The 26,786-nt window shown below is 39.6% G+C and overlaps 1 protein-coding gene and 1 long non-coding RNA gene across 2 annotated transcripts in view; one reads left to right on the forward strand and one right to left on the reverse strand.

Moving 5' to 3' along the window:
- Positions 1–26,786, reverse strand: part of CDH20 (cadherin 20) — a 178,167-nt gene that overhangs the window by 20,368 nt on the left and 131,013 nt on the right. The window contains exons 2-7 of the mRNA XM_015240503.2: positions 24,689–25,082; positions 16,441–16,735; positions 15,740–15,859; positions 13,092–13,259; positions 9,047–9,234; positions 2,117–2,370 (exon numbers count right to left, since the gene is read on the reverse strand). Coding sequence (XP_015095989.1) covers positions 2,117–2,370; positions 9,047–9,234; positions 13,092–13,259; positions 15,740–15,859; positions 16,441–16,735; positions 24,689–24,934 — 1,271 coding nt within the window. The 5' untranslated portion in view covers positions 24,935–25,082. The remainder of the gene's footprint in view (positions 1–2,116; positions 2,371–9,046; positions 9,235–13,091; positions 13,260–15,739; positions 15,860–16,440; positions 16,736–24,688; positions 25,083–26,786) is intronic.
- Positions 13,843–16,815, forward strand: LOC140690410 (uncharacterized). The gene is made up of 2 exons (XR_012065681.1): positions 13,843–13,886; positions 16,381–16,815. It is a non-coding gene; the product is annotated as an uncharacterized lncRNA (long non-coding RNA).

Raw genomic sequence — 26,786 nt, forward strand, 5'->3', positions numbered from 1 at the left:
TCTGTTCCTTTGCAGCCGAAGTGCAGAGGAAGAATTGCCTCGTGTTCTGAGGAGTGGAGTCTGCTTTACCCTGTGCCTGAGTGCTGTCTTGTTACCTCCAGGCCTGTGGCCTTATCCTTGCCAGTTTTTCTCTCAAGAACGATAGTCCCGTCCTCGAATAAGCCCAGGGGACCCTGTTGTGTCTCTCCCGCCTGTTCACTCTTGGCTTCCTCCTGACAGGATCTGTTGGACTTGACACGCACTCCTGATGGACCTCCCTGATGCTAACTGCCTGCCACGCCGGCCAACTGGTGGTTTTCCATGGCTCATCATCTGAAGCAACATTTCCTGTTAGCCAGACAGGATGCCCTCATTTTTGTGTGCCTCATTTTGCTCCATGCCAGCCGTGGATCTAGGCCTGCTGATGTTTCTCTTTCCTTTCTAGTTATACGTTGAGATAATGACTTTAGTCCTGAATAACGCACAGCCGCTCTAGGTAGAGGTTTGTGTGTGTGTTTGTGTGTGTGTGAATTTCCTGACTGCCTTCTGTCTCTTTTGCTTCTTAGTAGTGTGACTCCTGACAAAACCATATTTTCAGTGCTTATCTTGTAGGAGTCCAGAGTTAGAATCTGGAAAGATGAGGTGGAAGTATCCACTGGACATTTGATTGACCCTTTTAGAAATGGGATCTGATTTTTTTCAAGCTGTGCTTTTTTTATTTCAAACATTTTACCTCCATAAAGTTTTATTCTCTAAAGTTTTCCCCATAGTATTGTCTCTGATATGACTAGATTAATCAGAAGACCGTGTGTGTGTGTGTGTGTGTGTGTGTGTGTGTGTGTATTTTCTTGGTTCCTGAAAATAGAAACCTAGAATTGGATTCATTTATGTTGTGGTTGTTTTGAGGATAACACGGTTTCACTAACTTCTTCCCATCCTGTTATACATTTAAAAAGCTTAAGGTTCAAACATCACTTCTGTAAAGTTGGTATAACTCATAAAGATTAGTTGCCTTCTAAAGAATGAACATTAGAATTCAGACAAAATAATTTAAGCCATTTTAATGTCTAAAAATGTAAAATGTTTGCTAATTGGTTAGAGGAAGCAGATCTCCCCCAGCATAATCTCAGGAGAGAATCGTCTTTATTAAACTGCAAAAGCACATTTTAATTAAATACAAAATAGCACCAGGTGAGGGAAGTAGCCAGCTGACAGAAAAGGCCTTTGATAAGTCAGGGTGTGTTTTAAATGTGCTATCTGCACTTAGCCCCACATCCATTTGTGTGGCTTTCAACAATTAATGTGACAGATGGCTTCAAACAGGCTTGGAATCCTGATCTTTTGTGTCAAGCTTCAGAGGCTTGGCAGTTGCTCTGGAAGGCTGAGGTGTCAACCTGTCCACCAGCTGTTTGCGCTTTGGTTCCAGAGTCAGTGGGAAATGGCTATGGTTATAAGAGCAGCTGTCCGCCCCCTTCTTGAGGGGGAAGCATCTAGCCTAGAATTTTTAAGTTTAAAACACACTTTGCAATAGAAAGCCAATCTGTATGGGATCAAAACTGTTGACAACAGTAGTGGTTTCTATGTCTGTACAGAAATAATGTGTTTGTATATGTTTTATATGTTTCTTTTTCCATTGTTTAAAAGTAAAAAGCCAAATGCTCTTAAAAATGAAAAGAATGTGCAGTGATAACCTTTATATTTACCACTACGATTCAACAATTTTTAATGTTTTGGCATCTATGTGTCTGTGTATTTGGTAATATCTGGGGATGTTTTATGTTGTTACAACTTAGGGGGTGCTACCAGCATTAAGTGGGGAGAGGCCAGAGGTGCTGCTAAATATCGTCCAATGCACAGGACAGCCCCACAGAAAAGAATTATCCACCCTCAAATGTCAGTAAGGCCACAATTGAGAACTAAGGGGTATATGTATTGCTGAACCAGTTGACTGGGAATTGTAGACATAATTATACTTCTAAATAACATGAAAAGGCTATATCATTTAAGCAGAAAGAATTTAAAGAAATAGAAGAATCTTCAGAGATGGAAGAACCAGAGAGAAAAAGTACTAGAAAACTAGATTCAAGGGAAGGGAAGATTCTAGGACATAAGGAAAAGGTGGAATGTGTGGGAAAACCTGATTGAGTTGTTGGTCACATCTGGGTCCTTGGCAGAAATGATCTGTATGGTTGTTCCAATCGCCACATCTTCAGGTACCTCCACAAAATAAAAGCCAGGTTCAAACACAGGGGGCTCATCCACGTCTTCCACACTGATGTGCACTGTGGTTGTGTCCTGAAACGGGCCTAGGTTCAGAAAACGCATTTCTAGGTGAGGATTGGCTCCCTCCACTTTTAAGGTGTAGCTTTTCTTGCTTTCAAAACTCAGAGGCTGAAAAGTAATGACAGGAAAATTGATTAGCTAGGAGCATATATGTCAGAATTTTGAAGAATGGTCAATACTGATGGCTGATGGATAGATTCCCAAATGCGTTAAAATTATGCAAAAGGGGCAAGAGGAAAAATAAGGGGAATTTTTCTTTTGTTCCATCGTTCTTGGTCTTAATGTCAGTTCCAACAACTTGGGTGACGAAGATAAGGAGGATGCTAGATGCTTCAGAGATAGTGAAGGAAGCCAGTTTGCTGAGTAAGAAAGCCACTGTACCCTGGGCAAGGCTGACTTTAACTTGTCTGCTCTTTAATTGGCGTGGCCACCTTATCTTAAAAATGTTTGTTCATTTGAAAAAATGCCATGATAATTAAGAGAGAGTTTGAGTTCTGTTTCAGAATATCCATACAACTGAGGCTGAGGCTTTTCTGTTTTCATCTTTAAAAATAACTGAGTACAATACAAAAAAAAATACTGATATTTTTCCCCCAAGAAGCTATCAATAAGCACCTCACAGAGATTCTCAGGGCATTGAGTCAGGTCAGTATTTATGTATTTAGTTTGTCAGAGACAATCTCTTTTAAATATATACATTGGTATATTTGTCAATGAATATATTTAAAAACCTAATCCAATGCCTCATTTCACAGTTAAAGACACTGAGACCAAGAGGGTGGAAGACTAGACTAAGCTGACGTGGTTACGCTGTGTCAGAGTAGAAATGCTGCTCTAGGTTTTTAAATACCTCGTTCAGGGCTCATCCACATAAATTTAACTTTGTCTAATAAAATCCCATGTCATAAAATGTAACTTTTTTGATAGTTCCTTTTTTAGATCTCTTCTTACCTTCAGAATGTTTTATGTCAAAATAAATACAGCACTTCAGGGCAGGAAGTGTACTTGAATGCTGTTTCTTAAAAATAATCCATTTTTTTAAACTGACAAAAATGTATAAAAGTTTTAAGCAACACTTACCTCAAAATATCATCAATAATAAAAAAAAAAGTCACACAGAATGGAAACCATAAACAAAACAAAAATAACCTAGGGACTGGGAGAAGATATTTGCAAATGATGTGATCTACAAGGGCTTAGTTTCCAAAATATACAAACAGCTCATACAGATTAATAACAAAAAACAAACAACTTAATCAGAAATGGGCCAAAGACCTAAGTAGACATTTCTCCAAAGAAGGCATCCAGATGGCCAGCAGGCACATGAAAGATGCTCAACATTGCTACTTCTTAGGGAAATACCAATCAAAACTGTAGTGAGGTACCACTTCACACTGGTCAGAATGACTATCATCAAAAGGTCTAAAAATATAATTAAAAGCAATTAAACTTAGGTGCCCTAAAAAAACAAGTCTAGAAATAATAAATGCTGGAGAGGGTGTAGAGAAAAGGAAACTCCTGCACTGGGAACTCCTAACTCCCTCCTACACTGTTGGAAATGTGAATTGGTGCAGCCACTGTAGAAACACCAGGAACGTGTGAGTTTTGGTTGCTCCACATCCTGTTGGGTGTGAAATGCTATCTTATCATGGTTTTGATTTGCATTTCCGTAATGCCTACTGATGTTGATCTTCTTTATGTTTTCTTGAAGAGTTCTTTATATATTTTATATTCAAGTCCTTTATCAGACAGGTTATTTGCAAATCTTTTCTCCCAATCTGTGATTTGTTTTTTCATTCTTTTAACAGTGAAGAGAAAGAACTCTTAACTTTGATAAATCTGATGTATCACTTTTTATTTTGTGGTTTGGGATTTTGGTGTTGTATCTAAGAAATTTTCACCTGATCAGGGTCACAAAGATTTTTCTCCCATGTTTTCTTCTAGAAATTTTATAGTTTTAGTTTTTCACATTTAGGTAAATGATCTAATTTGAGTTAATTTTTGTGAGGTATGAATCAAGGTTCCTTTTTGTGTGTGTGTGCATGCAGATATCCAATGTTTCTAACTGCTGAAAGAGTAGACTTTTTAATTATTGTTAAAATTTCTTTTAAAATAAGTTAGTTATTGATTTTTATATTAAGATTATTCTCTCAGTTAAATAATTTTATTATTTAAAATTTTAAGAAAACATTGCCTTAAATATCCTAAGCTTTAAATTGACTACAATTGATATATGAGTTTGACTTTTCTCTCTTGAAAAAATTTTCTACCTGTTTTTCCTTAGCATCAGTGAGTTTCCATATTTATAATAGTAAATCAAAGCATAGTAATGTCTCAGAACTCAAGTTCCAAATTCAAGAAGTTTCCTAGAATTGGAGCACACAAAGATGAAAACTCATTATATCCTTGAAAATTGAGTAATGAAAAGTGTGGCAAAAAATAGTAATGCAGCTTTCCTCAGCAGAATTAATTGTTCCCCCTTCTTTTCCCATCGTACTTTGTTTTACTTCCATTGTGGCTCTTCTTATTTTGTATTATAAATATTTCTTTCTGTGTTGGTCACTTTCACAATACTAAAGGGCAAATACTATGACTTAGAATTTTATTCCCCAGTGCCTAGCAAGGGCCCAGAACCCAAAAGGCAGCAATAAAATGTTACGTTGAACAGTGCAAAGGTTTTTTAATGTGAGAATTACCGTGTACTAGTTGAGTGAGTGATGATATACACAGATTTTATGTTACCATATTTCAGTGGTTCAGTATATGCAGAGGTATACATCTTTTCATCTTTTGACGTTTTGGAAATAGGGATATCTCTTCAATTGCTGTAGGCCAGCAGGAGGTAGGATGTGCTTGTCACTGTTGGTGCTAGCCAACCCTGGTCAAAGTCCTTCATGTTGTACTTAAGTTGAGTTCTGCACACTGTTGGTAATACATGTGTTGAACGTTACTGCCTTCTAAAATGTCTTCAGAAAGATTGCATTATGATTCAACATTGAAACAAAAGTTGTTGTGTAGGCAAAATGGCATGGAAACAACAGCAGGGAATAAATCTGATATCAGTGAAGCAAATATGTCTGTGTCTGCAAAAGCTCTTACTACAAAGTAAGGAATGAGAAAGCATTATATCATTGAAGTTGGCAAGAGTTTTTTTTAAGTGGTATATAAAACAGTGGTAAGATTTACAATTCATGGCACCTTAGGTTTGATGAAATACAGAAGTTTTGTGCTTTGTGGCTTGCCTAAGAGGAGAGTGGACTCAAAACGATTGTTTATTGTGTTCTGAAAGATGGAAGACATGCTGAAGACAAGATCATGCTCACATAGAATAAAGAACATTCTGAAAATTAGATATTTCAAGTTATCTTTCAAGCATTTTAATTAAAAGACTGAAAATCAATTGATTGATTACTTAAAAGCCAAAAAGACACAAGGTACTGGGTAGTAATCAGTGTGGTTTTATGAAGACCCAGTTCTATCAATTCAACTTAATTTCTCTTTTTGAAAAAGTATGTGCTTTTTAGACAAATAATAGGCCTTAGGGAAATAAATCAAAAGCAGAACTTTTGTTTCAATTTTACATGATATTATTAACGACAAAGTAGGAAGATGGGTGTGGATCAAGCAACTGAGTGAATGTTGTTCCAAACATAGATCGAGTGCTCAATAGCCTCTAAAGTATTTATTATATTTGACTTGTCCATCTACTGAACTTACTGACCTCTTCCTTAGTTCAATTTTCTGGCACCTCATAAGTTCATAAGAGAAATACAAATGACCTTGGTAAAATTGATGTATGTTTTGATTAAACATGGATATAGTTTTAGCAATGACAGTGAAAGACAGTGTTCTGTCTTACGAGGTTTAATCTGCTCTCCAGGTAAGGAAGCTGGAGAAATGACATTTTGAGGTTTCTTTCAGATACAGTCTATTGCTCTACCACCCTGAACTGATCTCATCATACACAAAATTGTAATAGTTCATATTTTTAAAATCAATGGCTTGCAATAAGGTCTAAAATATAATCTAATAATTTAATATAAATTAATATTATTGTGTCAGTATTTAGAATTATCTTATATATTAAGATATAAAGTAAAATCTTAAATGTATCAAGACACTCAAAAGTTCTTTTTCTGATTGCTTTGTTTTTTTAAAGATACTTTTTGCATTAAAGAGATAATAATTATCCAAAACTTTGAGCTTTTACCTTGTTTGTAGTTACCAATCATGGTAAGCAGTGTATTATTAATTTTTCACTTGAGGCATGCCACATAATAGGGGAATGTTCTTAATCTTATGTCATATACCAAATTGGTATTATTATTTCTTGTCACCTTTTATAATTCTAGCATGCAATATTAATTCTCAAAGAATGCAAATAAATAAGAAACTGCAATATTTAATTTATATTCAGATTTATATGATGATTCCAAAGTTAGTCTCAACATTTTGCACTATATTGAGGTCATTGTATGCTGGTTATAAAGATTTCTCATTGGAGGAATGCTGGCTATATCAGCTCTTTTGCTGTATTTGTACCTTAAGTAAATATGGGACAAACGTGAACTCTTCCCTTCTAAGACAGTGTTAATTCTACTGTATGGAACAACACAGAATAAAGTTGTTATTAAACACATTAACTGTGCCACATTCTAAGTTATGACTTCGTTGCTTTTGTCAAGGTCATCAGTGACCTCCATATTTCTAAAGCCTGTGATGAATTTTCAGTGTTCTTATATAAACTTAAGCAATATTTGTCACAGGCAGTCATTCCCTTCTCTTGGAAGCAGTTTCTTCATATCTTCAGGACAGCACACTCTCCTGATTTTCCTCCTGCTTCCCTGGGCTCTCATCAGTCTCCTTGCTCTCCCTGACCTCATCACTTTGGGGTGACAGGACTCATCTTACTGTCCTCTTCTGCATCTGTGCTCAGTCCCTTAGAAAAGCATTCTTTTTTATTTGCTTTAAGTACCATTTATGACTCTCATATTTATCGTTCCAGCCGAGAACTCTTCTCCAGATTCCACACTCTTATAGTCAACAGCTACTACACATCTCCACTTGGGTGTCTAATAGATGTTGCAATCGTAATGTGCTGGAAACTGAACCCCAGTTATTTCCCCATCTCAGTTAATGGCAGCTCTGTTTTTGTTGCTCAGATGACTCCTCTTTTTCTTCATACCCTCATCCAGTCTGTTAGGAAATCGTGTTGGTTCTACTTTCAAAATATATTCCAATCTGACCAGTTCTCACCACCTTAATACCCTAGACTAAGCTACCATCATCTCTTACCTGGATTATTGCAATAACCTTTCAGCTAGTGTCCCTGTTGCCATCCTTGCCCTCTTATGGTCTTTTCTCAACACAGCTTACAGAGTAATTATTTTGTAATGAAAGTCCAGTGATGTCACACATCTGTTAAAATCCTCCAGTTCTCCACTTTACTCAGATTAAAACCCAAAGTCCTTATATGTGCCTACAAGGTTCTACACAGTCTGGCCCCCTTGCTGTTTTTCTGATTTCATCTCCTACTAGTCTTCCCCTCGAGCCTTACAAACCCCCTTCCTGTTCTTGAAACAAACTAGGCAGCATCCCACTTCATGGCCTTTGTACTGGCTGTTCCTTTTCCTGGAACACTTTTCTCAATATCTCCATGTCCATTTCCTCATCTGCACAGTTGCCATTTACAATTCTCACTGATAGTCACTTACAGGACACCTCCCAGGGTTGCACATTGTCAACCTGCCCAGTTCTGTGCTGTGACTCTGCCCATGAGAAGTCTTTGCATAAATGTCACTTCTCTGTGAGGCCAATCCCAACCACCCAATTAAATTTGAAGTCACAAAAGTTGGCTTTTCTGATCTCACTTTACATTCCCTCCTCCAGAGCACTTAATACCTTCTGATATACTACTTTATTGACTTATTTGCTATTTTGATTGTCTTCTTCCCCTCACTAGAATGTAAACTTCGAGAGGACAGAGGTTTTTGGTGGTTTTATTTAGTCTCTACGTTAAATGCCTAGCACAGTACCTGACACATAGACACTCAACAAGTATTTGTTGAATAAATAATTCAAGATACCTTGGGCTTTAAAACTTATTTAAAATAGAGGAGAAGGATGATTGAATCAACAAATTTTTGAATTAATGTGTTTTCTTAGATGTGTTTATTAGGATGTTAAAACTTCAGTTTTTTCAGGTTTTATCTTTCAGCTCAGTATGCCCGTATGTGCTTTATGCCACAGAATCCATTGCTTACATTTAGAAAATTTGTTAATGTATTATGAAATGAAGGAGTTTCAAGTGATAACATCACTCGGCAGCTATGTTTGATAAAGCTTTCCAAGCCTAATTAATATCTATGGGTCTTTAAATTAAAATCCCTGTATGTTATTTATTGATTAATAATAATAGTATAGCTTGCTTTGTGGTATACTATAGTAAAAATGAGGTTATACAAGTGCAAATATTGGTTAAGTCATTAACATCATTAGGGAATTAAGCTACAACAGTTTTTGTTTTGAAGTGGTTGATTAGTGAGCTAGGAGAAGTGACATTTTTATATATTTTTATCACGACTTCGTATCCTTTCTGTACAATGATGACACAGCCAGTGTTTACTTGTAAGTAAAAGGAGGAAGAATTTTTTTCTTAATAATAGGAAAGAGGGTTTATCAGAGAATTTGAAGCACTACATATCAGTACTGTAACAGCCCTTACTAATATCACATACACATTCAAGCCTCCATTGAAGTGATTTGGGGAAAGGAGGTGGATTACCTTCTTCACAGTTATGATGCCAACTTGGAAATTGGGATCTGTGTTGATGTCGAAGGCATCTGCTCCATCTCCATCCACAATGGTGTACTTCATCTCCGCATTGATTCCTTCATCCAAGTCCTTGGCAAACACTCTCCCCACAGTAGAGCTAACTGGAGCTGATTCCAACACACTCATCTGATAATGTTCTGTGAAGAAGAGTCAGAACATGCAGTTTTGGTAATCTGTCATTACGAAAAAACGCCTCCTCAGTGTCATATCATATCCGCCATACCGTGCAAAACATCTTTTTCTTGGTCCAAAAATTAAAACTTAAGTTTTACAGATGCAAAACTGAGATCCAGAGAAGCTGAGCAAACATTATTGGGTCATAGCTTGTACTGGCTGTTCAGTAAAGAGGAGCCAGAATACCCTGATCATGATCCTAGGGATGGGACAGGATAAAATCCCAAATATTTCTCATCTCAGTGAATCTACCTTCAGAGTGGTAGGAAGTACCTTGCTTTCCAGTCTTACAGTCCTTCCTAATGAACTATTTCTCCAAAAATTAATATCTTCTGAGAAAGATAGAAAAAACATTGTGGTCCCAAAGTATATATTTATTCTTTTCACGTTTCAAATGCCCACGTTTTCCTTCGTGCGCTGGCCAGTGTGCTCAGTGCCCCTGTCTGCAACCACCTGCCCAGATTTAATGGTTAACCAGTGATATCTACAAAGGAGGACCAGCCATGGAGAGTGAGCTCCACCAGCTTCATGTGTTATCCATCAATGCGTCCTTGCACCTGGGACTACCTACTGGCAGCTTCTTTATGGACAGACCCCTGATGCTTTTTGTTCTTCTCTTTTTCAGAATAGAATACACTCAGATCTCTCACAAAAGTAAGAAGCTCAAAGCCAGTAATGTTCTCCTTTTCAATTTGATATCCTGAATTCACTAATTCAGTTCATTTTCATCCCCATGGAGTTGTGTTTTCATTAATTTACCTTCTCTGGGACTAAACTGTTTGCCATTTTTCATTATTTTGTCAATCATAATGTGAATGACTAAATAATAAAATCACACAATTTTTCTGTATGTACATGGTCTCTCTTATTCTGATATGTATTGCAAGTTGTGGGGATGTGGACCTGGGAAGCTTGGGATGTGAAGGCTCGAGTTTCACAAAGATTAGGGGAGGCTGACAGCACCCAGGCGGCTCGCAGCACCCTCCCTTGCATGGGAGAAGAAACGATGACTGTTTTTTGCTAGTATAAGCAGGAAATTGTTAGCTTGCACTAAATAGGCAGGCATTTGGATTCCATGATCTTTTTACTTCCAAAATCGTTGATGGATTAGACTTTACTATTACAGAACATGTTTGGGAAGAGCAAACATGTATTTGCTTATAATTTTCTCCAGGAAGCCTATGTGTTTAAACAGACATATACCTACACTTTCTACATATATTAGCCTGAGGTCTTGATATTCCATTATATTTGGTTCACTTAAAGGTGACTGAGCTTGTTCAATATAAGATAGTAGGTGTGTCATTTTGTCAGCATCTGATAATCACGTACGATAGCACTTGCAAAAAAGATGCAAAGTGAGATTTCTACAATGAAGAATCAGATTAATAATACAGAAGAGTTCATGCAAGGTTCGTTATGGAATAATGAGATCATTTAAACTTAGTTTTAGCAAATAGAAAAGGAAACATTTAATGGTGAGATAAAAAAATTTGAAAGTCCAAAAATAATGACTTTTAAAGGAAACAGGGATAATGTGTGAAGAATGCTTGGAGACACAGAGATGACTTTTATACATTTCCATTTTGTTTCCCGTGCAGCATATCCATGCTTCCAGTTTATTCTAGATTCTCCATTATTTCAAAAAAAAAAAAAAAGATGACAACTCAAAATGTGTGCTTTAGAATGGGGTTAAGATGTTGGCTTGTAAGGTAGATCTAAAATCCCAGTTATCATTGTATTGTGTTATGCTACTGTGAAGCTACCATGTGTGGGGAGATACAGCTTTCCTGCAGTTACATCCATATCTACATACTTAGGAGCTATGTAATAACTTCATTCTTCTTCCCTTTTTACCTTTATCAGAGATACTGTCTAGTGTCAAATTACAAAAGCGAAGTAGGATAGTTTAAGCCTGTTCAAGAGTCTGTGGTCTACAGTGTGCGCCATGTGAGCCATTCATGAAATAATAAAGATAGAAGTCACAGGGTCAGCAAAGCAATTAAGACACCAATCCACATGGCATGTCATAAACTGTTCCATGACACATTACTGCTCCGTAACAATGACCCAATCAACTTAGTAACCTACTCATTTGTGCCACTTGTGAAGTGCTTATCTATTATCCTGTCTTGTAGTTTCATGAAATTTCATGAGGACTTTGTGTATACCAGTTGGATGAAAATATTTGAATTCTCTTCCTGTACTTACATGGATAAAATAAACGGTTTACATGATCTGGCTGATGCAAAATGTATCTGTTCAGCTGATGATCTAGTTTGGCTCTGTTTTTAGTTTAGTTGTTTTGTTGAACCTGATTCCCCTGGTTAAGTCTCACTTGGAACTGTGTCTGCTGCTGTCACTTCTCCAGCTGCTCTCTTTTAGGCATCTGCTTCTCAAATTCACATCTCCATTCCTGGGCTCTATTCCACAGTCATAGTTGTATATTCTCCCTTCCTTAAGGACATTCAATCTGATTGTCCCGCTGTCACTTTATTTTCAAACCTGAATTTGTCGTCTTCCTTCCCTGCCACTAGTTCCATTATGCATCCTCTGTTTCTCTCAGTAGTACAATTCTTCTCCCTGTTACCCAGACTTAAAACATCATTGTCATCTTTGACTCCACCCTCTGCTTTGGTTCCTTTAGCCAAGAAATCAAGAGGCTGAAATCTCTCTTTTGTTAATTGGCCAACTCCACTCCTTCTGCCATTTCCTTACATCCTTATCAGTTCAAATCTGGACCACTCTAAATGCCTCCTGATGGACTCTCCTGCTTCTAGTTTCCACCCCTGCCAACCAGTTCTGTACATGGTTATCAAATTAGCCTTCCTGTATGTCTCTCACTTACTCAAAAACTTTGCAGTGACTTCCATTAGAAATATAATGCATCTGAAACACTAAAGAGCAGGTCTCCATTTTAGGGATCTTTGAAGACAAAATTACATTTGCAACTTTATTTCTAGGTCTTTATATTCCATGCCTAGAATGTTGCCTGAAACAAGTATTTTTTGAATGAATGAATGGCTTCCTCTTTCTGAAATGTTTTCTTTCTTCCTATTTGAATCCTTTTTATTCTTCAATCCCCTGTTGAACCCTCATTCTTTTATGAAGCCTTCATTCATCTTAGTTTATTGTGAAGGCTTCACTCTGCACTAATCAAGTGGCACACAAATACTGCTTCTTGGTCAACTTTTGATGAGTATCAAGTATGTTCTCCCCATTTGGATTTTAAGCTTCACAGAGGGAGGGACTGGGTTTCAAGCATCTTGTGCCCCTCATGCCCAGGGCCCTTGCAAAGCAGGCACTCGGTACCTGCTTGTGAATTGATTGGTTAAGGTGGTCAGTTGGGTCACTGTGTCCACCTGTAGTTTTGGCTTAGTTTCTCCCCATGCATTCTCAACAAGGGCAGTATTGCATCCTTGGGGGCAAAAAGGATTCATGTTAGGAAAGAGACGAAAAAAAATCTTAGACGTTACAGTGATTTCTGGCTCTCTAAATTTCACCCCTAGCCAAAAAACCTTATTCCTTAATATTTAATTTTATGAGGTGGCAGAGTAGGGCATGACAATCAAGAAAAAAAGGTCTAAAAAGGCTCCATAGGGAGGTGATAGTGAAAAAAGTGAGAAACACTGGTGGAGTGCTATGGGGAGTTGGGGCCTACAAGGGAAATGGTTATGTGAGAATTGCATGATAAATGTTGGGAAGGAATCCATGCATAGTTGAACTCAAAGAGGAACTCAGACTGGCCTTTGTCGTTCACCTCTGTCACAGGTGCGTCCCTCTGGCCTGAGGTCTGTACTCTCACTGCTTAGGTACTCACTCTGGGGAAAGCGGGGCGGGTTATCATTGACATCCGAGAGCGTGATGTTGACCGTTGTGGTCCCAGCTAATCCTCCAAGCTGCCCTCCCATGTCCTTGGCTTGGATAATCACTTCATAGTATTCTTTGGCTTCTCGGTCCATATTCATGAGTGCTGTCCTAATTACACCTGCAGGATACAAATGACTTTGTTTTTAAAAACAAAACCACAAGTCCAGTTTTTAAGTCTGGGTTGTAAACTTTTCCCTGGTGCCCTGTTAATGCCTTGATGTGAGATGCAAGTCACCTGTTTTATTAAATTTGAGGTCAGAATACCAGTTTCTAGAAAGTGCTGTGCTTAAATAAAGGGTGAATAAATGCTATTTCAGCAGGAAGAGAGCCTAGTGGGCCGATTTCCTCCGGCAGCATTCCTGAGCAGGAACAGGAGGTGGCAGCAGTGGTTCTCGGACAGACGAGGGAATGGCAGTCCGAGGCGATTTCAGGCTGCTCTGTCTCACCGAAGAAAACTGGGGCTTTGGGGCCAGAAAACAAAGCCTCATAAGTCTGCAAATCTGTGATGTGAGATTACTCTCCTTCAGCTCTTTCTTTCTTCAGCCCTTGGAGCCCTTGCAGTGGGAATGGCTCTTCTTTAGGCAACTCACTCCTAGTCTGCCTTCTCCTGCCTCCCCGGTACCTGTAAGCAGCGTTGGAATTCTGATTTGATTTTCCTTTTGTTATGTGTCCATTCTGTTTTATTAGGTTCTGCTTACCTCTGTGCTTCACCGCATTCCACGAGCTAAGACGTGAAAGAAGCTCTGTGAGTTGTTTATTTTTAACACACCCACGAGATGAACTTCCCCAGACAGTTAGGTAGCAGCGTTTCAGTGTGATGATATGGTTTCATTTAAGAAGAAGGGTCTAAATCAAAATCCTGTGAAATGTGTTGTTTTGATCCTGCCAAAGATGTGCGCCACTGTTTTATTTCCCTTTTAACCTTTCCGCTTAGAAAAGTTGACTTCTGTACTCTCTAGGCAAAGATTAAAGGCTTGTTTATTGCAAGTTTATAACATGACCCTTGGCTAAATAGACTTTTTGTATGCCAAGGGGAGGAATTGGGACCACAAACCTGTCTCCATTTTAGTCCTGTAAGGTATATTTTGTGTTATAGTAACAACATTCTAAAGTGAAATATGCAGCATTTTCTTTTTTTAAATACCCTATGGGCATGGCAATAACTATCTTTTCATGTATTTTTGACCTTAACACTATAGATGCCCTGTGGGAGCTGTCAAAATAATGTAGGGTTCCTCTTAGGATGTAAAGGACACACTACCCTCTTCCTGTCTATATTTTTCCTCCCTGTGGGCACCCCCTCACTTTCCCTCCCTCTGTTTGTAGAATTGTTAAAGTTACTGTTTTATGGAAGTCCCTAACTGCAATCTTTTTTCTTGCCTCCTACTAATTTATACGCCCTCACTTCCTACTTTTATGATACAATTTTCTGAATGCCTGGTTTCCCTGAGGACTTCTGAAAAAAATTATATCAGGTTGCTAATAGAAATGTGTTTTTTTCTACTTCATATAAAGTAGTGACTTTGAGTGTTCGTCATTGACTTTACCTCTGTGTTTGTAAGTTTCTTTACTCAAGTTTTTTGTTAATTACTCTTAGGTCCTCAATTTATGTAAAATGTGGATGACAACACTTCCATATATCGCACGAGTTCACAAGATTATTGGGAGGCTCACATGTGGTAATATTTATGAAAGCGTTTTAAAGGGGAGAAATTCTGGCACAAGTACAAGATAATGATATAATTGCTCTCCCCAAGTCAGAAGTATTAAAGGGAGTCCTTCATAGATAAAACAGAAATTCTGTAGTCAAAGCTCTCAGGTAAAACTGAAAACAAGACCAAACAAGACAAAACCCCCAAAACCAAATTGGTGTGTTGCTTGTCTGTTGATTTGTCCTTTCCTAGCACATTGTTCCTTACCCACCCAACTCTAAGCTGTCCTCCCTGTGAGAACATCCCACTTAGCACCTCCTTTTCTGGGGCCACATCCCATGCTCTGTGCTCTCTTCTCTCATCGAAACCTGTCTGTCCCAGTGTCCATTCATTCTGGCCTTCCTCTCTGCTCAGTACAGGGTGGTTCAGTGCTAAGCACGTCTGAACACACGTCAGAGGACTTACCTACAACCAGAAGCACTTTGTTAGGTCTCAGTTCCCAATTTCCTTATCTGTTAAGTGAATGGCGATGGACTGGATGATTCCTCTAAGGCTCTTTCTAGTTTCAAAATCAGTGATTCTAGTTCTATACTAAGCCCAGGTTAAATGCCAATCCTCTTAGATCTTGGAATTGCAAAAGACTTTTCTCCCTGGGAATAAATACAACCATAGAATTTTTTGAAGGCTAGTGAGGAGGTACTTTTGTGAAGGCAGTTCTTTTGGCGTCTCCAGTCAGACCCTGTACACTGTCTATGCATCATGCTGCTCTTACCCACAGGGCAGTGCTGGTTTGTTCTCTTAATCCCAAAGTTTAGAACAATCTTCTCTAGTTAGTACACTCCCTGAAGAGTTCTTAAAAAGGAGAGTTAGGTCTGTCATAAATAGTAGTTACAGATTATTAGAGAATGAAACAAACAGCTCTGACCTGACTGTGAACATCACATACCTGTTTTGGAGTCCACAGAAAAATATGGCTGGCCCTGGAGGATGCTGTACACCACCCGGGCACTGTTCCCATAGGTTGGGTCATCAGCATCTGTGGCTGTCACCTGGATAACAGAAGTCCCTGAAGAAGAGAGATGGTGGAAGCCTGTTTAAGTTGAATGACTAAAGACTGGATGCAATCCCAAATGGGCAACTTTAAAACATTTGCAGATGTTATGTCTGCTTCCTTGGGGCCTCTTTCTAGGTCAAGTTTCTGTAACTGCTGAGTACAAAAATACCTCTTTAGTTGGGCTGGGAGTTATTTGTGTTTTAAATTCTTAATAACCGGTAGGGACAACACAGCCTTTAGGCCCTTCATTCCTCTTTTGATAATACCGAAATGCTTCTCCCTTATGAATCAAACATTGCCTGTCTGTCTGTGTGTCTACCTACCTACCTACCTACATACCTATCATCTATATTTTCTTTTGCTTTTTAAGAACCAGAACTGAATAACAATCCTAGGTTATTATTACTATTATTTTGTACTGTGGCTGATTTCAGTGTCTAAGTAGCTTCCTGCCTAAGGACTTGGTTGCCATTTTTGGTACAGTTTTGTAACTTGTGAACTGTTCTGCACACTCTCTCCTTCTCCACGTTTAGACAAGAAGAACTTGTATAGAGGAACCGTTGTCTATGAGAATCAGAGAATCTCCACCTTACCCACTGGCGACATCTCTGGCACAGTGGCGACATAAGGTCCATCTGGGAACTTGGGCTCGTTGTCATTGATATCTTGGATTTTAATGATGAACTCTGACTCTGGCTCCATCGGTCGGCCTGTCCGCCTGTCCAGGGCTTGAGCCCTTAAAGTGTACTGGGCCCTTTCCTCTCGGTCAAGCCTCTGGATGGCGTGGATGTCTCCCGTGGTGTCGTCGATGGTAAACACGATGCCTGCGCCTTCTCCTGAGAGGATGTATTTGATGGATCCATCCCCCCTGTCCATGTCTGAATGAAGCTGGGGGAAAAAAGCACCAACACCTCATTTATGGACACAAACAGGTGTCATAAATAAATTAGTTTTTAGTATGGTCCACATTTATGATCTCTTTTGAAACAGGAAGATTTTTTTTCACTCAAATACTTAAATTGTCTGCCTAAAAAGAACTAATATGCATTGAACATGGTTGCATCAAACAACAAATATAGGTTGATGAATAAATGAAGTTTCTCCACATCACATTCACTATCCTGAGCTTAGTACTATTTTTTAAGTAACTCTCCCTGAGACGTGTACCTGGAAGGTGTGAGTCCCAAGGTGACAACAGGAGCAAGTCTAACAAGGAGAAATCCAGCATTTCCATTTAAGTAAATAAAAAAGGACAGGCCTATATATTTTAAAATTTAAAAAGTGTTCATATAAATTAAGTTTTGGAATTGCGAAAACTTTATGACAATTCAAGTTGGCTAAGCAGCTGATGAAATTGTTAATAAATAGGCTGCAGCCACTGTACTGGAAATGCTCAGTGACTTCTGGGGTCTCTTGAAATTCTCTCAAGTCCATAGTTTCATTCAGTAGGACTACGTTTGCTTATGTTTCAGGTATCAAAATGGAATTTTACTGCTGGTTATTGTTCTTTGCATCACTGTATCTCTCCTTTTGGTAGGCCCAGTTCCTGGCCTCTTAACTGAATCACTCAAATCTGTATGTGGATGGTTGTTATGTTAGGAACATGGTTTTATCTGCCTTTCAACTATGTTTCGTCTCGGATCACTTTGTAATGACTGTCAAAACGACTCCCGGGGTACTTTTTTCATATTAAGCCTAGAAATAAACTCCTCCATCTCTAATTATAGACAGTGTATATAGGTGAACCTTGGAATTTTGTGCTCTCTTATAACAGTCTTGCTCTATGGGGGCAACAAAAAATTAGTCACACTTAGCCACTTCTAACTGTTGCTGGGGTTAGCACTTTGCATAGTTCAGTGATAGAGTCCGTGAGATTTAGTTTATAAAACAGACAACCGGTGTTAGGTTTACGCCACAGAGGCAAATGCATCTGGTCTGAACATGATCCATGTCAGTTATAAATTGAGTGCCCTTGACAAATTATTTAATGTTTATAACTCTCAAGTTCCTCATATTATAAATGTAGAGAACAATATTAATTCTTACTTGGAAGGGTTGTTGGGATCATTAGAAATTAATATATGTAAAACACCTAGCACAGTGTCTTTCCCATAATAGGAGTGCTGTAAATGGGGCCCATTATGTTGATAATGTACGTGCATAGAGAACAGGGCATTAATATGCCCAGCTCTACTCCACTCCCTTCAGATCCCCAGGAGTGCAGCAGAGATGGCAGAAACAACCTGTTGGCCTTTTTGTTAAACGTAGCCCACTGGTAAAAGCTGGAGAAGGCTGCCTGAAGCATTGCTGGGACAGTGTTAGTCTGAGGATTAAATGGCACGGACACTAAGAAGACACCTCAAAGTGTATTCAGAACATCCTCAGACAAGGATGGGTTTGGAGGTTGTGGCCGGCTTTGAGCTGATCTTCAGTTGACTCACGGCCAAATCACACAGGCAGCGATTCTGCTGCCTGGAGGAATTCAGCTGTGTCTTATCTAGAGAAGGAAAATGAGAACAAAATTGACAAAAAAAAAAAGCTGTGGATTTTTTTTTTCTACTTAAAGAGTTCTATTTGGAATATAAAGTTCTCACATTTCCTTATTCCATACACAGTATTATTTTTTTCACAATCCAAATCTATTTAAGCAGCCAAAAAAGCAGAGGTGCCCAGCTCTTATTATGTGGAATAGAAAGCCGTTTTATTTGGACCTGGGCACAAAGAAATTAAAATCCATTCCATCTGGAACTGTTTTCCCGGGCAGGAGAATGGAATTGAGAGGAGGAGGACAGGGATCTAAAGGTTTTTTATATTAAAAAAGTATATACTTACGTGTGTTTACATATATATGCATACATATAAATATATATATAAGTATATGTAATTTTAAGGCATGTGGCATAGAACTTTCACTTAGAATACATAGGCTAATTTAGGGCATGGCAGATTATCCAGGGGAAAAAGAAAGAATACAAGATGACATTAAAGAAAGTACCCAGGGTTGTTTTGAGGTGTTCTATTTGTCATCTAAAAAGTTTTGTCCTATGAATCCTAAAAAAAGGTAAGCATCCTTGTGATCATCATGGGCCAAGTTTAAGTGCTCTGCCCATGGCAAGTACTTAATAAGTAGCAGAAGGCTAGAGAGCGTTGCTGCTGTGGCAGTGTTTCCATTTCCTCAGGAACAACCTGGCTAGCTGATGTCAATGGAGTCTGGGCTGTATTTTGTTTTTGTCTGTACTGGGAGAAGAATTTGAGGAACTCTCTAGCTTGTGAGTTCCTTGAAGTCAGGAGCCATGTGACTTTGATCTTAGTGTGGGTCCTCATGTGTAGCAAATGCTCAAAAAAATTTTATTGAATGAATGGTGTAGGGTGTAGTATTAGGGTTAAAGCTTTTTAGTGAAATCATGTTACTGTTGTCTTTAAAGAGTTAGCAAGCATCTTTCAGGTAGACTCTGTGTATGTGTGCCTGTGAGCAAGAAAGGGGCAGGGGGAGTGAGAGGACATCCACAGAGAAGCAGGAGGGGCTTCGTATGAACAGAAAGAGCACCAGCTATGAAAAGGGCCAGGATCTGCTTACACGGAACTGATTTCTGAGAAATACATCATTGACCCTTGAACTACGTGGATTTAAACTGCAAGCGTGCACTTACATGTGGATTTTTTCAGTAGCGAATACTACAAACAGTACTACGGGTGACTCTCTGGATGCAGAACCACAGGTACAGAGTAACTGTGAGCATGGAGGAATCGTGGGTATGGACGGAGGGCTGTCTTTGAAGTTATACGTGGATTTCGCATGGTACCAAGGGTCAGTGCCCCAACCCCTACGTTGTTCAAGGGGTAATTGTATCAGTTCAGGGTCCAGTCAGGGAACAAAATCTACATCAGCTATTTTAGCAGAGAGACTTACAGTGAAGGATTGAAAGGGAAAAAGGGAACATTGAGGTATCATTGGAAAGATAGTAACTCCAGGAAACAGCTAGTGCCCCTCTGTCTGGGGGCCTGGGGGAGCAGAGGGCAGAAGTTAGGGCTCTGAGGATCTAGATGTTTGGAGGAGGCTGGGCCGGAGGGAGACCTCTGAGAAGGGAGTCCTTCACCCTGGGGCTGGGGCTTCAGAAGTTTAGAGGAGGTGCCCCCAGCACCCCCTCCCATAGAACTGAGACTCGGACTTCTGTGAAGGGGGTGCCATCCATCAGTGCTGACATTTCTCAGCAGGTGTGATGAGGTTGGTGCTGCAAGTGTGCAAAGAATCCAGAAACTGGCATCAATTGCCTCCTCCCTCTGGTTCTCCTTCTAGTACATTCTACTGTCAGAACCCAACAGGAGCTGGTTGGAAAAGGAGAAATTGTGGTTTGCAGTGTCCCAGCCCCACATCGCAAAGTGGATTATAGAGCTGAGAGACACTAGCTTAGTAACCAGCACCGTAACGTGCATGTAATATTAGGGCTTACCAGCCATAGAATACACATTTGGTTGCAAAAATTGCAAAGAAGAGATATTAACAGCTTTTCTCCACATCACTCAGCAAATTAGCCCTGCAATAAAAGTATGTTTTATGTTTATCCATATTTAATTCAGCTAACATTGACTGAGCACCAGGGCTTCAGAGGAAGGTAAGGAGTTTCTGGACTGGAGTTGGCACACACAGTTATGTACATCTTGGGAAAACAGTTTTGTTGTTGTAGACAGAATAAGATGGGTGGATATCCTGCTTGTCCTAACAACTCTTTGGTCTGTGAGGTTTTCAGTAAAGGAGTAGTGAATGATGGGAAGTGCATGAAGATTATGAAAAATGTTAAGCTCAAGGGTGACTTTCATTCCTTTGGCCATCTTTCATAGGGCCTCGTATAATTCCAGGAATGCAGTTAGTGTTTAAAATTTGTGGTTAGACAGCTTCCGTGTAGTTGTTAACCTCAGCGTGACTTGGGACCACAGATTCGTGCACAAGCACAAGCTCTCTGCATCGCCCTCTTTGCATATGTCAATATAATCTAGCTTTACCTTGACACTGCCTCGTCCCTGGAAGCCCAGTGTGGATTTTATAAGGCCATACCAATTACAGCTGATAATTGTTGCCATACTCCTTTCTGAAATAAGCAAATACTCAGGCCAGCTCTCTAAACAGACATCTTGCAGAGCTCCAGGTGACAAGCTGAATGCCCCTCAGGGAGAGGAAATGTAAATGTAAGGTGGATGGATTCTCTTTCAAAAGAAAGTAAAGAGGAAGAGTGACTGCATAAGTGAATATCTAATTATCTTCTTCATGTGGAGGTGACGTACCCAATCCAGGGTAAAAGCTTACACTGTTTGCTGGAGTGTTGCTTGGACAGGATGACACCCACCCTAACACCATTAACTATTCTGTGTATCTCTCAGGGCTAGATCTGAAGTCATAGCCATATGCAGGGCAACATAAAGGAAAGCCCGTGGCTTTGGTGTGAGATTTCCTGTTAACTTCTGTGTAACTTTGAGCAATGAACATAACCTCCCTGAGTCTTATTCCCTACACTAATTATCTAAAAGTGTACTTACCCCATAGCACTGTTCTGATGATTAAATGATCTGCTCTATGTGAATGTGACTGACACATAGTACTGTGGTAGCCCAGAAGAATATTAGGTACTCTTGTCTTTCTGCATTTTTGTATGTCCAGTTCTGTGCTGGGTACTAAGTGTTAGGGAAATGTAGGGAAAGCCAGGGATGAGATCTCAGTTTCTACCCTTGAGAGAAAGGAAGAGGGCTCTAAATTGTACATACACAAAGCAATTATTGAATACAAAAGTATTTTGTTAAATTTATTTTAGCAGTAGCTATGTTTCTAGTTGGAAGAAATGTTTTACAGATATTGAGTTGCTAGAAATCTTCAGAATTCTGAATAGATGGAAGATGTTTTCATGATGGAAATGCCTTTAAGCTGGATCCCTAGGAAATTTGAATGTGATTGAACAGAGAGGAGGTGACAGTGTGTCCTGGGCATGGTGGTAGCAAGGGCACTGATCTGGGGTAGGGACAAATGTGGTATGTTGTATCAGGGCCATAAGGAGACCCAGCTTGACTGAGATGAGGGCAAGATTTGAGAAATCCTAGGGGAGGGTTGGATAAAGGAGGAGGACTCATTTTCTTTCTGGAAGTCCTTCAACTATATGCTAAGAGCTCTGATAAGCACTGGAGAACTGCAGTGCTTTCTTAATCAAAGGAGTGACATGATGGAAAGGGTACTTCAAGGAGATAAATGTCCTGAGTCCCAGGGGGAGAGCTGGGAAGATTCTCCCTACGGTGCCTGCTTGGTTAATCTAATCATGAAGAACAGAAGGACCACAGTAGTTACAGCCTGGAGAGCATGAGGTGAATCTGAGAAACTGGCAAAGAGATATTGACAGGATGTAGAGACTGGTTGTGCATGAAGGAAGAAGAGAAGGAAAAGTAGAAGTCACAGAAGAGTCATAGGTTTTGAGGCCGAGAGATTTGCAGGTGCATTAGGTATGCATTACTGAGCTGCTGAATTCCCATAGTGAACTCCCTGTACTATCGCTGCCACTACTGCTACAGGGTAACGATGATTAAGATCTTACTCTGGACCACGTGCTGTGCTAAAGCACTTTACATGTGTTAGCTTACTTAATCCTTACTCCACCATGAGGTAGTCATTTACTAAATATCTTTTTGAGCACTGTCTATGTGACAGGTGCTGTGTTGGGCCTTGTAGATAAAATGAGAGCAACGTCCTTGTCCTCATTGAACTCACGGTCTAGTCTAGGGCTTCAGACAATACACAAACAAATATATTTGTATATAAGTAAACAAATAAATTAGATAATCTAGGTTGTGACTAGAGCTGTGAAAAAAAAGTAATGGTAGTGTGAGAGAATAACAGAGGGGCGTATGGTCAAGGAAGACTTAGATTCAAAGTGAGTCCTAAAGGATGAAGAGGAGCCAACCATGAGAGAAGCCGGGAAAGAGCATCTCATGATGGGGGAGCAATAAGGCAAAGCTTGGCAAGTTGTAGGAGCTGACAGAAGGCCGTGTCCCTGGAGCATGAGAGCGAGGGCAAGAAAGAGTAGCATGCGACGTGGCGGGAGTCCAGGAGGAGGATCGAGTCAGAGAGGAATGGCCTTGTAAGTGGTGGAGAAGAATCTGGATGATTCAAAGGACAATGGGAAGACATCAAAGATGTTAGCCGAGTGATATGATCTGACTCACATTTAAAAAGATCATGTGTGGAAAATGGGTTGGAAGGAAGGGTGGGTAGACGTGTTGAGATTGATTGGGAGTCTAGGTATTTGCACAGGTGAGAGAGAACAGTGGAAGTGGAGATGAGAGGAATGAAGGATTCGGGATTTCTTTTGCCATAGGACTAGCAGAGTTTGCGGGTGGAGAGAATGTAGTGGGAGTAAGAGAAAGGGAAGAATGATCACCAGGTCTCTGGTTTTAGGAACTGGGCGATAGCAATGCTGACTAACATTGGGAAGACCTAGGGCAGATGTGGTTTGGAAGAGAAAAGGAGAATTCTTTGCTGGATATGCCACATTTGGGAGACCTCTGAGTCATAAATGTGGAGTGGTAGGGTTTGTAAGTCTGAAGTTCAGACAAATGATCTGAGCCAGAGATGGAGGTTTTGGATTCGTTGATTTAGGGGTGGGGTTTAAAACTGGAGGGATGGCAAATCTATCCTTACAAGACCACCAAATGGTTGGGTCAGGGTGAGAGAGAGGACTGGCAAAGAGGCTGAGAAGGAAGGAGGAAAAATGGAATTATGAAGGTCATGAAGCTGAGAGAAGAATGTGAGTCAAGAAGAGGGGACTGGGCAGTGTCCAAAGGCACTGTCCATAAAGTGAAACCATCAGATTTGGTGGTGGAGAGGTCCTTAGGACTGCTGAAAACACAACTTCAAGGCAGAGTGGGGACAACACAGTACCAAGTGGCCAGATAACTGGGTTGAGAAGTGGGTGGGAGTTGAGAAAAGAGCTTATGTGGACAACTCTTGAGAAGTTGTGGTTCTCTTATCACCCTCATTAGACATTTGAGAAAACAGGCAAACAGGGCTTAGTGACCTGTCCGAAGTCACTCTGGAAGCAGTTGGCAGAGCTGGGTTTTGAACCCACATGTATTTGACTCTGAAACCCACACTTAGCCTCTGTGCTAAACAAGTATTTAAGTTATTTGAATGAATTATTTATTTTCTAATTAGTTCCTTGTTTCCCATTTTCTGTCACTTCGTTGCTTTCACAAAATGGTGTGTGATTAACATTGAAATAAAGTAAACACAGGAGAAAGCCTGGATTAAAAATGAAATGATAGATAAATCAAGGGAATTAGAGTATAAAGTTTATAAATATATTCATTGATCGTCTCCAGCTATCCTAAAGCGCATGCTAGGATCTTCTGAAATGAATGTTTTATTCTTTTTTTTTTTCATTAAATTTAAGCCTCAGGCAATACCTGTGGAAATGCTTTGGAAAAAAAAAAAAAAGCGAAAAACCTCTACTCCTCCCTTTGCGTCCCTCAGTTTCTTTCTTCCCTGTCCTGTTTTTCCAGAGGCTGCTGCTGCCCCTGCAGGGACTTGAATGATTCTTGCAGGGTCCATCGTTTTTCCTCCAGAAAATCCAATTCCTAGTTTTTCCCACTCAGAACAGAGGCAGGAACAAGGAGAGAAATCTTTCCTTTCTGACCGGTATCTGACACAGCAAAAATTAAATTTCAACTAACTGTCAAGTAACATACTACTAGTTAAGATTGTTCTCAGGTCTCAGACTACGTGAGCTGTCATATCCAATTCATATTCGTATTTGATCTCAATATTCGATACCCTGATGATTTATCTTTCTCTTTGGCAGTTCTTACCTTGCCGACATACAAAGGGTCGGTTCCCGTATACTCTTCCAGAACAAAAAACTGGTTCCAAACCCAGCTCCTCTTTGTCCGCGAGTGTGACTGTGGCTTGTCTGACAGGAGCACTTCGATTTCGCCTGGCGGTGTTGGTGTTCCTGAGAGAACGGTGGTCGTAAGGTCCATCAATCCCCAGAAGTATAAGGACATGCCGAGTCCAAGCCAGCTCTTTGCATTGCTCATTCTACCAGAAGTCCACATGGGATTGCCAGGTTTTCAGAAAGTAAAGTCCAGGATGATAAAGCCACTGAACTTGAGTGTTTTCCAAATAAAAAAATAGTAGTTTATTGAACACTGATGCTCCCCAAATGAGGTCCTGATTGAAGTCAATCTGCTTGAAGTTGACTTCCTGTCAAGTTAAGGAAAACACAATGTGATGATGTTAGATTCTTTCCTTTGGGCTTGTGGCAAGTTTTTAAGAAAAATACCAGTAAATATTCAGTTTTCTACTCAACAAATTAAAGAGTCATAACATGTTACTGCTTTAGAAGTGCTTGAGTAATAAATAATATTTTGATAAAAAGAAGACAACTTATCTTGGCATAATCAATCCCAAACCTTTAAATATGGATTTCAGAAGTAATAAACTAGTGAATAAATTTCTTCTCATTGGTAGCTGGAGGGTTATGCTGTATTATTGATTGGCTTGAATTAATAGCGTGCTCTTTGAAATATTTATGATCCGACAGCCTCTCAAACTCTTAAAAATAGCATTCATTTCCAAAATTTACAGCTAATAACTAATATTTTCATTAGCCCAACTGCTTCTCTTTGCTTATTAGAAAATCAAAATGAAAATCTGACTACTTTTTTTGCTACCCACAATTATCTTCTGCCTATGCCATGTTATTGATATTAGGAATCTTGGACTTTGTTTATAAGCACCCATGGATCACTTCTGACTTTAATCATTCTCTGGGCTCATGGTGGATTCAAGTTTCACACTCTACTGCTTCAGCTCTGAAGCACTGTTAGGGGCTGCTAATGTGACCTTTCTAGGATTTGAAAGGTCAGTTAATCATTACATCAGTCACAGTAGATTTCAAAGTGCTGTTAGTTACGTGCTACTGTGGGCACGCTAAGGGAGACTAGCCAACAATTTTTTTTTTCAATCTGAAAGACTCATTTAGGCAAAGGGATGTTGACTTCTACCCTGATGTTTTATCAGTCAAATTTCCTTTTCTGCTATCAGGTCAGATTAGCTGGTCACCTCACTCCTGGACTACGACCTCATCAACCTTTTCTTCCTTTACTTTGGCTGGGTTTAATGAGGTGGCATAGCACTCAAGCCACTCTGTCAAAATGACTAAAATGTATTCTGTGGGCTTCATATTTTCACTGTTAATGTGAAGAACTGCTATCACCTTCTGAGAACAGATGTGTTTATTTGGGGATTTCAGACCTATTCAGCTAAGCAGTGCTCCATTTCTACAAATGGTTTAGAATAAATGCATTGATGCTAACTCGATTACCACCTTCCACCTGTCCTCATCAGAACTCATTTTAGCTTCCTCTCAAATACTCACTATTGAAATGAACAAAAGAGTTTAAAAGATACCTTATAATCATCTCATACAATATGCCATTTCATTTTTGTATTAGAAATCACTTAAGTGAGAGCTGATGAAGAGGCAAGAGCTGGGGGACACTATAGAATTTCTGTGACAGAATGGGAGGCTGTGCCTCTTACCAGTTCTAGCAGTAAAGACAGGTTGATTGTCAAGTAAAAAGCAAGCCGAGTGTGCCTTATTTAGGGCGGCTTGTTTGTTAATAAAGAACAATGGTGTGCTTAGAAGGTGGGTTAGCAGGTATTAGCAGTTCCCTTTCCCTTTAGGCTGGTAGACAGAAACCCAGCTCATGTTCCTCTGATCCCTTCTAAGGGGAAACATTTTGGAAGGAGGAAATTTAACCCAGGAGATGAATTAATGAAAAAGATTGGTGAGAAATAGCAATGCTGTTTTAGGGACCTCGAAGATGAACCAAAGGGCATTACCAAAAAAAAAAAAAAAAAAGCTCCTGCCAGAATGAATACTGGGATTGGGATTGGTAACCA

Source organism: Vicugna pacos, chromosome 30 (genome assembly GCF_048564905.1).
Source record: "Vicugna pacos chromosome 30, VicPac4, whole genome shotgun sequence".
Taxonomy (NCBI): domain Eukaryota; kingdom Metazoa; phylum Chordata; class Mammalia; order Artiodactyla; family Camelidae; genus Vicugna; species Vicugna pacos.